Source organism: Podarcis erhardii (genome assembly GCF_964252035.2).
Source record: "Podarcis erhardii genome assembly, chromosome: 7".
NCBI lineage: Eukaryota > Metazoa > Chordata > Lepidosauria > Squamata > Lacertidae > Podarcis > Podarcis erhardii.
This window is the reverse complement of record NC_138511.1, coordinates 24545918-24560780: the sequence shown is the minus strand read 5'-3', so window position 1 is coordinate 24560780 and position 14863 is coordinate 24545918. Positions and strand designations below refer to the sequence as shown.

The 14863-nt window shown below is 47.8% G+C and overlaps 1 protein-coding gene across 5 annotated transcripts in view; it reads right to left on the bottom strand.

Moving 5' to 3' along the window:
* PRDM16 (PR/SET domain 16) overlaps positions 1 to 14863 on the bottom strand; it is a 447195-nt gene that overhangs the window by 22615 nt on the left and 409717 nt on the right. For 4 of the 5 annotated variants that reach the window (XM_081870802.1, XM_081870805.1, XM_081870806.1 and 1 more), the window contains exons 6-10: positions 12619 to 12817; positions 12276 to 12423; positions 11162 to 11315; positions 7546 to 8950; positions 3551 to 3638 (exon numbers count right to left, since the gene is read on the bottom strand). In XM_081870802.1, coding sequence (XP_081726928.1) covers positions 3551 to 3638; positions 7546 to 8950; positions 11162 to 11315; positions 12276 to 12423; positions 12619 to 12817 — 1994 coding nt within the window. The remainder of the gene's footprint in view (positions 1 to 3550; positions 3639 to 7545; positions 8951 to 11161; positions 11316 to 12275; positions 12424 to 12618; positions 12818 to 14863) is intronic. The other variant, XM_081870803.1, reaches the window with a different exon arrangement.

The following is a 14863-nucleotide window of genomic DNA, read 5'->3' as shown; positions in this document are numbered from 1 at the left end:
CCGGAGTACCTGGTGGCGGCTTTTGTCGCTCCCCGCTCTTTTGGCACTTAATCACAGAGGGTTTGCCAGTGTGAGATGTCGTGGGCTCATTCTACAATTCTAAAGGCAGGCCCTGGCCTCTCCGTTTGGCAGGAGCATTTGCTATTTAAGGCAGGAGCAACCGGTTCGAAATGACAAATAAAGATGAGGAAGAAAAGAAAAGCAGAGAAGAGGAAGAAGGAAAGACAGTCATCGGGGTGGGTGCGGGGGGGGGGCTTGCCATTAAGCAATCAGAAAGGCTTGCCAATGATTTGTGCAGGCAGAAGTTCATTCGAAACAGATCATGCTGGAGTTGTACAAAAATCAGTGAAGGGGGGGGGAAAGCCTTCTTTTGTTTATACCCCTTCCTGCCCCTTGCAAAACAAAAGAGAGATACATGTCATGTTTTCAGAAATGCCAGCATGGGAATCCAGCATATATTTATTTTTTATGTTATTGTCCTTGGTTTCCAAAGGCTAATGGTCTCCTAAATGCCAGATTTTGTACAGATCTGCATTTCATTTCAAAAACCCCACACGGCCCAGTAAAACTAAATGACAAAGCATTAGGAGCTGGGTATCAAAAAGAGCTGTCCATGGTTAGGTAAGCTGTGGTCCTCCAGAGGTTGTTAGACTACAACTTCCATCATCCCTGACATTTGGCCATGCTGGTGGGGGTGCTGATGGGTGGAGGAGACCAACAACTTCTGCAAAGCAGCCCCATGTTGACTATCCCAACCTTATGCTGATATTTTGCTGTTGACAAATAGCACTTGCAAGGAAATGCCACAGCATGGATTTCAAGGGTTTTAGACAGATAGACTTGTCCCCTTCTAGGAATGTTCCCGGAGTGGGGAACCTTGGTCCCAGGGGAAAAATGTGGCCTTCCAAACCTCTCTCTGTGGCCCCTGCACCTCTCCTCAGGCCACACCCCTCCCTGGCCCTGATTCATACTCTCCTCAAGTGCTTTTGCCTAGCTGGAACCTGTCCAGCTCAGGCTGAAATGGTCCCTACCCCTTGAACTATGGGCACACAATTTAAGCAATTAATCTACATTGCACTGCAAATTACAGCCAGGAAATGGTGTCAGGAACAGCTGGGTCTGTGTGCAGCACCCCGATGTGGTGAAGCTTTGAGATGCGTATAGAAGCTACCCGGTGAAATAGCTTCTGCCATTGACTGTGCTCACTGAAGGTGTATATTGGACCTTCCTGGACAGGAAGTAGTTTAAGAGGACTTCCTGTTCTTGTTGATCCTTGATGGAACAACAGTCTTCCTGAACTCTGCTGTGTCCCTGTGTCTGATTATGCTTTAGTCTCGACTTGGTTTGCTCTTTGCTCTTGCCTCCTTGGTTTGTTTTTGTTTTACTTGCTTTCTGGTCCTGACAACTAGCCGCTCTTCTGGCTCCCAGCTCCCACTACTCTGCTTCTCACAGTTAGGGATGGGCAAGTCTGTCCATTTTTGTTTCTCTCAATTTCTAATTTGTTCCAACTTTAAGTTCAGTACTCCACATTTCCACACCAGTTTGTGTGATGATGATGATGATGATGACGATGATTATTATTATTATTATTAGGCCTTCGTGAAAATTCACCAGCAAATTTATTGCAATGTTTATGTACAATTTTGCACATTTTTGCAAAGCAATTTCCCCTAATACAAGGCACTCTTAATGTTATAATGACAGAGATCTGCCTCTTTATGGACACTTTGTCCCAGTATATGACTTACTTGGCTCGGGAACTACACTGCAAAATTCGGAGGAGTGCCAATTTCAATGAATGGCTTTGTTTCATTTCACGTATTGTTTCAGAAAGTGTGAATTAGGTGGGTTCACCTTTATATGCAAGCTAAATCAAGTTTCTTCCCCATCCAGGCCCACAACCTAGCCCCACCATTCAAGAGGTTCACAGCATCACTCAGTCAAGAAGCTTGTTGAATGACCATGAGATACACACTATATTTTAGCTTACCCCACTTCACAGGGCTGTTGTGAGAATCGAATGGGTGGGTGAGTGTGAATGAGGGATTCATACATGCTGCCCTGGGCTATCTGGAGGAATGGTGGTTTGGGAAAAAATAAAGAACTTGTTGATAATTGTGATGGTGAGAACGACCACCATCATTGTATATATTCTGTTGACAGATACTAACTTGACAGACAACCAATGTGACAGATGTTTTCCACGGTCCAAATTTTATGAGATTGACTTTTAGACCCTTCTGTGCCCCCAGCACACAGTCTTTCTCGGGGCACATAGCTTTCTCACCAGACTTTCTGGGACAGCTATCAGATCATTTCTCTCCTGCTATTCTAACCCACACAAACACAGGATGTCCCTGGCCAGCCTGTCACCATTGTAGGACCTCCTCAAATGGAAAATCGGGGGAAGTTATTAACCAAACTCTCAGGCTGAGACAAAACAATGAAGGAACTAAGTTTAGCTGTGAAAGCAAAACCATATCGGGCGGGAAAAGCTCCAGCCGCAAAACAATGGTTGTTGAGTACCCTGTAAATGAAACCACAGGGTAGACTCTTACTGTTTCCAACAGAAGGGAAACTGAGATGTGACACTGATGGCTTGTGCTTTATCGCTAGCCCCTCTGCTTAAGGGATAGCAAAGGTGCTTAAAGCTGAGAGTGAAGTAAGGGGCCCCTAATATGGTGGGACCCCTGTGCAGGGGCTTTATAGATCTTTTAGCAAAGTCATGGAAACACACAAGACCCTGCAGAAGCACAAGACCCTGCCAATCTGCTCTTGATCGCACTAGCCCAATGGTCTCATTCAATGAAACGTCATTTTTGTGTGCTCAGTTATGAGGGGCCCTAGAATAATAGTCATAGAATTGTAGAGTTGGAAGGCACCATGAGGGTCATCAAGTCCAACCCCTTGCAATGGAGGAATTTTTCCCCCAGCGTTGGGCTTAAATCCACGACCTTGAGATAAAGAGTCTCATGAGAACTTGCAAAGTATTTCAGAGCTTTGGGTGCTCTGAAAAGCCCTGGTGTTCAAATAAGGCTAATAATAATAATAGTAATAATAATAATAATAATAATAATGTTGCTGCTGATGTTGCTGACGTCAGGCTAGAAACAAGTACCTGGCTGGGGTAGAAAATGTATCTCTGGTGTGCTAGGTTTGTACCTGGGGGGGGGGGGGCACACGCACCAATAAAATTTATTAAAAAAATAAATAAATAAAATTTATTTTATCTCCACAAATGAACTTTTTTTTATTTTTGCAATGCCTTTTTCGGGCCGATTTTCTGAGTTGGAAACTACTGCAAAATCCAGGGAATTGCAAAATGATGAGCTGTAGTCTCTGCCAGTCCTACTAAGAGTAGAAGTTAAGGAACGTGATTAACTTAGGCCCAATCATTTCAATGGGTCTACTCAAAGTAGGTCTTAGCTGGATACAGTCCGCTGCTCTGATCCACACATCTGTCCGGGAGGTTCCAGACAAAGTCGGTTCTCATCAAACTGCATCAAAGTCAAATATAACATTTTTTAAAAAAATAAAAAATTGGTCTTACCTGGGGATGAAAAAGCAGCGGGGATGGTCTCAGATACTTCTCCTTCAATGCGCCCACTGAATCTACCACCTTCCGCTTCTCCACCCTGCTGGACAGCAATACAGAGGGTTACATACCTCACAGGACCTCCAGGGAAAACCAGAAGAATCATAGAATTGTAGATTTGGAAGAGACCACGAGGACCATCTAGTCCAACCCTCTGCAATGCAGGAATCTTTTGCCCAACATGAGACTCGAACTCACAAACCTGGGATTAAGAGTCCTATGCTCTACCAACTGAACTAAGAATATATGTATATATAATCTACCCTTCCTGGTTTCTGCCAAGGGATGCCTTACTGTTGTGCCAGGATTATAACAATGGGCTGAAACAAACATTAATCCAACTCAGAGCAGGCCCATTCATGGTTTAAGAGCATGAGTGAAGGACCTCCAACCCAGGGGCCAAATGTGGCCCCCCAGGGCTCTCTATCTGGCCCTCACAACTTTCCCAAGGCCACACCTCTCACTGGTCCTGCCAAAGTGTTTCCACCTTGCTGGAATGTGTCCTTGAGCAGCAATAATATGTTATGGGTCCAACTTGCATTTTTCTATTTTCTGAGCTTGCTAACTCATGGCATCCTCAGTTGGATTTACAACCTTTGACTTGTTTCTAACTTTGAAATCTACCCCCCCCCCCAAAAGAACCCGCTACTAATCCTTCACATCTCCCAGGGACTCACTGAGCATGTCTCCCCCGTCCCCTGATCCATCTCATTCATCTGTCTTCTGCTCCTGTGCCGTTTCCTGCCTTTCTGTTTTGACTGGCAAAGCTTCCTCCAACCTCTGTTATTTTGGCACGTTTTCCAGCCCTTACGCAGAGGTGCTGGAATCCCACTGGAATAACTTCCATCTCTACCGTTACCGTCGCTATTTCCCAAGGAACAAAGCCGAAAATGGTCAGGGCCATTTTTCATACCTGGAATGGCATTCCTAGACGAGCATGATTGGGAGAGGCAACATAAAGCTTTGAGCAAAGTCCTTAGGATCTCAAGAGTGAGAACAAGGAAGCCCTCCTCATGGAGTACCAATCTGAAAAGGGATCTTGAGAAAACTCGAGTTCCTCTTCCTTACCCACCCCCTCCCGGTTTCTCAACATGCCCGGCCAACATCACCTTGGCTGACAGTTCCTTGGCATCTTCCCATATTGACTTCATGGTTTCCCAAACTTCTCCACTGTGCATGATTTGCAGATCACGGTTTCTGGTTTCCTAATTTTGGACCCACTTGTCCTATACAAGCCTATATGCTTAAACCCGACGCAATTCCCTCAAACAGTTGGATGGCGTCTTGTACACCTCTTTCTGGCAACTCCTGCAGCCAAGCTGATGCCAAAGGTACTGCTCTGCTTTCCTTTGGACCACATCAGCGAGCCCAAGAGTGGAAGTTTGTCATCTGGGCAGCCCAGGACCCCCATTCTCACTGCCCAGGCTTGTGCCCCAGGGAGATCACTTTGGTGCTGCTAACACAGTGGTTTGACTTCACCCCTGGAGGAGCACAACCATTGTCTCTCAAGGCAGATGAATGCCAACAACAATACTTACGAACAACAACAACAAAAAGGTAAGAAGAGCTTATCTAGGCCAGTGTCCTATACAGCTGTACCTTGGTTTTCGAACAGTTTAGTTCACGAACAACTCAGAACTCAAATGTCGCAAACCTGGAAATAGCTGTTCCGGTTTGCGAACTTTGCCTTGGAAGCTGAACATCCAGTGCGGCTTCCACAGTTTCTGATTGACTGCAGGACGCTCCTGCAACCAATAGGAAGCCACGCCTTGGTTTCTGAATGCTTTGGAAGTCGAACAGACTTCCGGAACGCATTCTGTTCGAAAACCAAGGTACGACTGTATCAGACCAAGAACGATCAGGAGTGCATGTGCTGTATGTTTGATCAGAATAGATCCATTTAAATGGGTGGACCTAAGTTAGTCGTGCTCATTAATTTGCTACAATAGAAGTTAAGGTAGCCTATGAGTTACAGATACACCTATTACATAGGCAAAAAAGCTTTAAGATGATAACTTGATGAAAACAATCTCCTAGCCCAACAGTCAGCTTGTTTTCAAATGACTCTATCCTAGCCAACTCCTAGGGTCTTCGCGCCCCCCCCCATAAAATGTTTGAGGGGACCAGGGCCCCCCAAAGTTAATGGGCATTACTATTCAAATAGTGTGTGTGCACCATGTCATGTGACCGATTATGTGGGGCGGGGCTTACCTGCCCCACTCCAAATATTTTATTCAAGTTGGCACCCCTGACTCTATCTTCTGGTGGTGGGGATGGCCAGTGTTGGCAGAAGACTAAAATGTCTTCTTTTTTCAATTTGGAAAGAAATGTTTGCTGCAGCACATCATAAAAAAAGCAATGACACTTTCAGAGTCGTGCTCAAGTTGGTGTTCTGTTTTGTTTACCTGCCACGGAAGAAACCCTATTCATCAGAGCATGTCTGGCCACAGATACTGGCTTTGGAAAATATTTGCTTCATGTAACTGCACATTTTATTTCATTTTAATTGATCCACGTGTATTCTGTTTGTCAATGGCATTGGATATGGAGGTGAATTTATTGGCCACTGGGCTGAGAAACTGAGTTGTTGTTTTTAACTAAAGTTATTGCTTCAATGTTAAGGACCTAGCGCCGTTCATTTCAATGAATAAATTGGAAATTAATGGGCCTAGTTCAGTCATGTCCATTAATTAAAGTGGGTCTACTCTGCACAGAGTTTCATTGGATACAACGTGATATATCCGCTCCACTTCCCAGTGGGGAGGAGTTGCGTTGGACTGCATGGCCTTGTCCCCCGTTGCCTGGGGGATCCTGGCCACGTCAGAGCCCGGCCAGCCAACCCGCTGGCCGGGGGGCATGACCAGTTGTGGCAGTTAGGCATTGTTTGACCTAGTGGGGGGGGAGGTGTGGCCATCACCTGCCCCTCCATGCTTAAGGGTATTCCGTTAAAGGAATCCGGGGGTGTTGTTTTAGTCTGAAGCCCGGCTGGGGGGCTAAGGCCTTGACACAACCCCGACGGGAACACCAGGGGGAGCTTGAGTTGGTCCGCATTGACAGGGCTCCCCCTACTGGTGGCTTACCCTTACTGACGACTTCCTGCACAATGGGCAGGAGACAGGTATAGTCAGGTCCAGTCAATGCCTAAGCCAATACCACTCACATTCTGTAATTTCAATAAAGGTGTGGCCAAAATTTGCCCAATAACATAAACCTAATATCCGTGTCCTTGTGTGAGTTATTTCCAACGAGGGGGTGGCTGCGGGGTCTCGACATGCAAACAACATAACCATGTTGCAGCCACAGCTAACGGTCAACTTTTGCCAGGATGCTGTCAGCGGCTCCCGGCTGGTTGCCCAGGAAAGTATAAAGTTTCTTACCATCCTTTTTTATTTCAATCTTTACAGAGAGAGGGTATAGAACCCAGCCTCTTGGAAAATGGCGTTGTCCCAAGTGAATCTCCACCCCCCCCATCTCTCCCACATCCTTGTCATTCTCATCGCCTCCTCTACCAGTGCTGCTACGGGCCCTTTGTTTTTGAGCTCTTTGCTCTCCTACTTTCAAGGCTCTCTGGGTTCTGGGAGATGGAGGCTCTGAAATGCTTTCTAATGACAACGTGTCAGCTGGGTGTTGCTCTAGCTCTCCCATGATTTCCCAATTTCCCCCCTCATCTGCCTTTGAGCTCTGACCTCCCTCAAACCCCTGTAGCAAATCTACTGTCTTCCTCTTCCTTAAGTTAGGATGGGGAGGTGGTCTCCACCATTCCTCCTCTGCTCAGTCCCTGAGAACTTTGCTGGCAAGTAGACCAGACCCGAGTGATTGCTTCACACACCAGGGTTGGGGTAACTCAGTAGCGGTGGCAACCCCAACCACTGCTTGCCACCACTGTTGTCGCTGGGGCTCAGTTGGCCTCAGCTGCAAACACGTGCGATTAAGGCAGGCTATGTTAATACCTGTATATGGGGTCCATGAAAAAAGGAGACGGCTTGGCGTAATGCAGTGATGGCTGTGGCGGCATCTGAGCCTGAGAGATCTTGGGTAATACTTCACTGGCCAACAACTTCCTTTCTCCGTACACGTGGTTCCTCCGGGAGTCCCGGCTCCCATTCTGACTGGCCCGGATACGGTTGCCGATGCTGAGATCCAGCGGCTGCTCCTCCCCAGACGGGTGAGCGGGCGGGACTTTGGGGGGCGGCAAGGCTGGCTTGATTTCTTTTGGCTTTGTGGTAAGGTCGAAGGGCGACTCAGAGCTGGTGCTGCCCAGTTTGTGAAGGTCCCTGGGTGACTTTGGTTCTGCCTTGACCAGCAAGCTGTGGTTGAGGGTGCGGTCCGTAAAAGGGTACAGCGAATGGGGGAAGTTGGGGAGGAACTGGAAGGGGAACATGGAATGGTACGGGAGGGAGCCCATCTTCTTCTCCTGCATCCCCATGAAGCCGGGCCCAAAGTACTTCTCCGCGATGGAGGCGATGGCCTTGATGGAGTCGTTGGCTGCTCCCGCCATGGGGAGGAGCTGCTCTTCGGGGGGAGGGAAGAAGGAATGCTGCGAGTAGAAGAGGGGGAGGTCGCTCATGTTGTTGGCGGAACTGGTGGGCACTGCGCCACTGCCGAAATCCGGCTTGCTCTCGGACGGCTTGCTCTTCTCCTTCATTTTGTCCCGGTCGCTCTCCGCGTCGCTCTCCAGGTCAGACCCTGTCCCGGTGGTGGTATCCAGGTCCGTTCCTGTGGTGGTGTTGACGTCCTCGAAGTCGCTCGCGTCTGACATGTCGCTGGTCCTGGCCTTGAGCTTCTCCAGGTAGGAGTTCCCCAGGTTGCTGCTGTTGTAACGCTCCTCCCCGGAGGCAGGGTGGCCACTGTTGCTTACGGCCGAGATCAGAGGGAGGGCTGGGTTGCCCAGGGGGCTGGGAAGTTTGGCATCTTGAGTGTGGTTGAGGGGGCTTTTCAGCAGCGGCGTCGGAGGTAATAAAGGGGGCCTGGGGTACAGCGAAGGAGGGAAGATGCCCGGGAACCCAGGGGCGAGGGATGGGAACGCTGGGGGAGTGGGGGAGAAGGGGAGCCCTCCAGGGTGCTGCCGGGATGGGAAGTAATCGCTGAACCCCAGGCTGGCATGGTTAAGGGCAGGAGATGGCTTGGATTTGTCCATCATTGAGCTGGGAGTGAGAGGCAAGCCTGGCCCAAATATCCCCCCGGGGTTGTAATGGTTCTTCCCCTCGCAGAAGCGGCGGTGTTTGTTGAGTGAGGAGGTGGTGCTGAACATCTGGCCGCAGTCCTTGCACTTGATCTGGGTCCGGCAGTCAGCATGCATGCGCTTGTGGCGGCACAGGTTGGAGAACTGCGTGTAGGACTTGTGGCAGACCTCACCTAAAGCATCAACAGAAACCAAAATACCAAAACCCAATATGAAATTAATATGAAAGAACTGGTTGGAAATCAGGTGGTGTTTCATAATAAAGTAATGAACAGGACTTAGTTGGATGAGTGATTGAGTGATATTTGTAAAGAAAAAGATCAAAGGAACGTATATAAAGCAGAAAGAAATGATATTATACAATGTAAACCTGTGTAAAAAAGAATGTTATATCAAACAGTATAATGAGAAGGATGGGAAGGATTGTGCGGATGAGTACTTTTACTATATAAATAACTTTGTTTCTTTTTTTAAAAAAATGATTTCTTTGTTTCTTATCTTTGTTACTTCTTTATTTCTTTATAAATATTCTATTTTATATAATTTTCTTTTTTCTTTTACTTGTTAAAGAGATAGTACATAATGTTTGTATAGACATGTGAATCTTTTAATCAATAAAGAATTGATAGTTTTTTAAAAACTATCAACCTGAAATCATGATTGTTTGTTGTTATTTTTTACTGGTTTTGGGTGCCACCCTGTTGAAGCGGAGCATGGGGGGGGAGGGAGGAGTAACATCATTTTACATATAAATTTCAAACATAACCCCTTAGCCCATGTAGCCCAGTGCTGCCTTGCCCTGGTGAGCCAGCAACTTCCCCAGTTCCCAGCAGCAAAGGATTTCGCAGCAAGCAAATTTGCAGAAATGCTGCATCCTAGAATTCTAGAGTTGGATGGGACCCTAAGTGTCATCTAGTCCAACCTCCTGCAATGCAGGAATCTCAACATGGGGTTCCCCATCCAATCTGAAACCACACCGGACCCTGCTTAGCTTTGCAAATGTGCTAACAGTTTGATTGCTGCCCCTCATGTGAACCCGAAGTAGTGCTTTGGCTTACCAAGCCTATTACCTCACTGGAAATATTGGCTGAGACAATTCCTTGTGTAGAAGATGACGGTCACATCCACACCATATGTTTAAAACGCATCCACTGCACATTTAAAAAGCATGGGGCTTGGCCCAGAGAACCCTGGGGGCTGTAGCTTACCCATCACAATACCCAGCACAGTTAACAAACTACTCAGCCCTGAATACCTGAAGGAGCGTCTCCACCCCCATCGTCCAGCCCGGACATTGAAGTCCAGCTCTGAGGGCCTTCTGCCACAATAAAGTTACAGGGAACTAGGCAGAGGGCCCTCTCGGCCTTCTCTAAAGAATATAACACCGGTCCATATAACACTGGTCTTAAAGGATCTTCACTGGCTCCCAGTATGTTTCCGAGCACAATTCAAAGTGTTGGTGCTGACCTTTAAAACCCTAAATGGCCTTGGCCCAGCATACCTGAAGAAGTGTCTCCACCCCCATTGCTCAGCCCAGATACTGAGGTTCTCCTCCGAGGGCCTTCTGGTGGTTCCCTCACTGTGAGAAATTACAGGGAACCAGGCAGAAGGCCTTCTTGGTAGTGGCACCCTCCCTGTGCAACACCTTCCCATCAGATGTCAAGGAGATGGAGAACTACACAACTTTTAGAAGTCATCTGAAGGCAGCCCTGTATAGGGAAGTTTTTAATGTTTAACGTTTTATTATGTTTTTATGTGTGTTGGAAGCTGCCCAGAGTTGGTTATTTCTGCCCAAGAAAGGGGGCAGGGATGAAGTGGGGAAGGGCTCATTGCACAGACACAGGAAGAGCCTCGTGGATCAGACCAAAAGGTCCCCATAGCCTGCAACATCTGCCTTGCATGCAGAAGGTCCCAGGTTCAAAGACCAGCATCTCCAGGTAGGGCTGGGAGAGACGCCCCCTGATTGACAGCCTGGAGAGTCCCTGCCAGTCATTGGAGGCAATTCTGAGCTGGAGAGATCAATGGTCTGACTCTGTATAAGGCAGTTCCCTATGTTCCTAGGATTGGGGGGGGGGGGATGGCGTGTGGGTGTGCGCTTGCTGCAACGAAACGCGCACAGCCAAATTGGCCCGACTGACTGCGGAGTTCAGCTTTTAACCTGTCAAAAACAAAAAACCCTGCCTCAAATGTTTACTGAAAAAACAGGAGCCGTGCGTGAAGTGGGGGGTGGGAATTGCGGCAGAATTTAATCTGGTGCTCTGACCTATAAAATTACAGCGGCTGCTGCTGGCAGAGGCCGGAGGGGGTGGCGGTGGAGGCTGCGGCTCAGGATATGTGCAATTATAGTGGCTGGCCCGCTCTCGGAGGCAGCCATGACAACTTACATATGAAAGGTTTGACAGTGCTGTGAATGTGCTTGTGCTGCTTTAAGCCGGAAGAAGTGGCAAAGGTTTTCCCACAGTCAGGGCAAGCGTGCGCCCGTGCGCCGACGTGCTGAGAACGGATGTGCCTCTGGAGGTTGCTGGGGTCAGTAAACACCTGGAAATAGGGAGTGCAGAAAGAGAGAGAGAGAGAACTTTTTTGATTAACAAAGCCACATAAATTCCTCTCACTGTGAATTTCTGTTTACTGGCGACTTATTTATTTCATTTCATTTATATCCCACCTTCCCCCCCCACTCCAAGGAGCCTAGGGCAACATATGTGGTTCTGCCCCACCTCCTTTAATTCCCACAACAGCCCTGTGAGGTAGGGTTTATTTCTGAGATTAAAGTGTCTTTTTCGCTTTTTTGCAGAACTGTTGCCAAGAGCAAGTCAGCAATAAATCATATGGAGTAAGTGAAGTTAACGCTTTATTAGAAGTATAAGGTCAGCTCAAGAGCACCAGGCCTAATGACACATCAACTCTTCTCAGTAGGTCTTGCGCCTAAGAGGCAGTTGTGGGGACTGAAGGTCCCTGCCTTCCCAGCAAGCATCCTCCTCTCCTAGGTCCTTCCCAAGCAATCTGAGACAATGCCTGCATGCCTGTCTCTGTTCCTCCCTCTTCATGCCTCTCCTAGTACTGCAACTCCAGTGGTGAGGAGAGCCTGTTGTAGCAGGAGGGAGAGAAACCCTGGCTTCTTCACCAGCCTGACTCATCTCTGCCTCTTGGCCTCCCTTCTCTCTGCCTTCTGCACTTCTCTCTGCCACAGACTCTCCCAGCTCACTAAGCCGTTGCCTCCTTAGCTGCCAACCCCTCCACTTACTCCCAGTCTTCTCCCTCTGACCACTCATCTTCATCCCACCACCTCTTTCAGGGCTCTGAGCCTTCTTCCCTTGGGAGTTCCCCAGTGCCTCCCACCATTCCTCTGTGTCCAGCCAATCCATGGCATTTGTTTTATTTCAAAATAGTCTTCCTCTGTCCCTTTATTTCCCCATCTTCAAAGGAAGGTAGGGTTGATCCTCTTGAGTGGTTGGGACCACAACCAGAGTCAATCAATGGTGCCCATCACAGCCATACCTTTACACAGTTTTCACATTCAAATCGCTTGCCGCTATCGTGCGACATCTGGTGACGAATCAGGTTTGATTTCCAGTTGAAGGCCTTCGGACACTGGTCACATTTGTACTCCCGTTCCTCAGTGTGGATGATCATGTGCTGTTCCAAGCTGAAAGAGAGAAATGGGCGGACACGTTGCACGGATACTACAGCTCTTCCTACTGCTACTAACTCTAGCAAGCCTAATTTTGAAACAGGGTAAGAGGGCTACAGAGTAAACCTGGTGCCCTCCAGGTGTTCTGGACCAACTCCAACCAGCCCCAGCCAGGATGCTCAGCATCTCACCGGTTCCCAGGTGTATTACCTGTATTTGTTTGGGAACATCCTCTCACAATCCTTGCACTCATGGACCTGCCCATCAGAAGCCCCTTCCTGCTTGATCTCCTCGCTGAGGGTCTCGTAGAGGGAGCTGACGGCATTGCAAGAGTATTTCTTGTGCCGCCTCATGTCCATCTTTGACTGGAAGAGTTCGTCGCAGTCCTCGCAGCGGTACGTGTGCACTTCTAAGGAAAGAAGGAAGAAGAAGAGTTTGGATTTGATATCCTGCTTTATCACTACCTGAAGGAGTCTCAAAGCGGCTAACATTCTCCTTTCCCTTCCTCTCCCACAACAAACACTCTGTGAGGTAAGTGGGGTTGAGAGACTTCAAAGAAGTATGACTAGCCCAAGTTCACCCAGCAGCTGCATGTGGAGAAGCGGGGAATCGAACCCGGTTCACCAGATTACGAGTCCACCGCTCTTAACCACTACAACACACTGGCTGGAGCTGAGAACAGGACAACATCAGAAGAGCCCTGCTGGATCAGGGCTGTTCAGCCCAGTATCTTGTTCTCCCAATGGCCAACCAGATGCTGGGTCACCGACCCAGATGGATTAAAACTCACGGAACAGAGGGCTGGCTACTAGCCATGATGGCTATGCTCTGCCCCCACATTTGGAGACAGCAATGGTTCTGAACCCCAGTTGCAGAAACCACAGGAAGGGAGAGCGCTCTTGTGCTTGAAACCTGATCACTGGCTTCCCACAAGCATCTGGTATGGTCACTGTGAAAACAGGATGTTGGACTAGATGGGACATTGGCCTGATCCAGCAAGGCTCTTCTTATGTAAAATGCTGGTTCATTTTCATGAGGACTTCCCTGCACCCTGCATTGCCAACTGATGTGGAAATGTGGAGAACAGAAACTTGAGGCTGGAAGAATGAGAACCCCAAAGGAGTGTATTTGCGTTGAGGCCTTCCAAAGCCATCTGGTTGGTCTCTGGGGAAACAGGATGCTGGACAAGAAGGGCCATTGGTCTGATCCAGCAGGCTCTTCTTATGGTTCTTCCTGTATCATAGAAGCGAGGAACCTTTTTATGTCATGCGGCTGGCAAGTGGGGCCAGAGCCAAAACGATATGCAAACAATATGCAATTGATTACACCCCCCTTTTTTTATTTGTGTTGAAATGAATGGGGTGGAATAATGGAATGACAACGCATCTTGCATTGTTTACGCAATCAGTTGCGTAATTTGTTCTGCAGATTATGCAGTCTGCACAATGCTGCCGCAATGGCCAGTGAGAAAAGGAACGATGGTCTTGGCAGAAGGCAAACTGCAGCAGGATGGAGACAGCGCTGCATGGGACGACGACAAGGCAGAATGGAAAACCTTCTTACCTCCCTAGCCCAGAGAGTTTAATCTGAAGGCAGACTTAAGGTGGGAGTGAGGAGGAGGGTGAAGGAAAAGGCAGACATTGTCAGCAGCACTGTCAAAATGCAGAGAGATGCTGAACTAACCATTCACCAAGACCAAGATTAATTATGTCTTTCCAATGAGGAAAAACCAGCCTTTTAGGTTTTCCAGGGATTCAAATATACATGTAAAAGGGGGAAATAAAAAATAAAACTCTGTCCTCTGTTTAAATATGAAGTCGATTGCTAACCAGCCGCCACATGAGCAACTGAAGCCAAAGGGAATTCCAAGGCACAGCTCTCTCCGCGCAGTCAAGGGGAAGAAGCCAAATTCTTTGTTTTAAAGAAAAGTGACGGGGGGGAGGAGGGAGAGAGAGAAACCTTCTAACGCACATAATAAATTATTGTAGTCAAGGTCAAACAAATTAAAAGGAGGGCAGCTATTATTAAGTTTACAAGACAGCATCCTGACCAGAGTGCCAAACCAAACAATCGGCTTAGCGCTGTAAATTTTCCAGCAGAGCGGTTTCTGGGAGGAGAGTCGGGACAGAGCAGGATTTCTTCCTCCTCGCTTGAAACAGAAGCTTTGGTAAATTTCTTCTTCTTCTTTTTTCCTGCTTTTGCTTTACGGTTTCCCACCTTCCTCAGCACTGAAATCCTCCGTTTCAGAAGCTTGCTTTGTAATTAAAGCCTCTTGCTCACTCGCTTCCTCTAACAGTTTTACTGCTAATATAAAGCCTGTAACTGTCACTACTTTTTAAACTGTTCTTATTCATATTTACAGAACAAACCATAACATTCAATTTAAAAAGATGAGCAAATAAACAGAGGTGTTAATGAGAGAGAGAGAGAGAGAGAGAGAGAGAGAGGGTTGTAT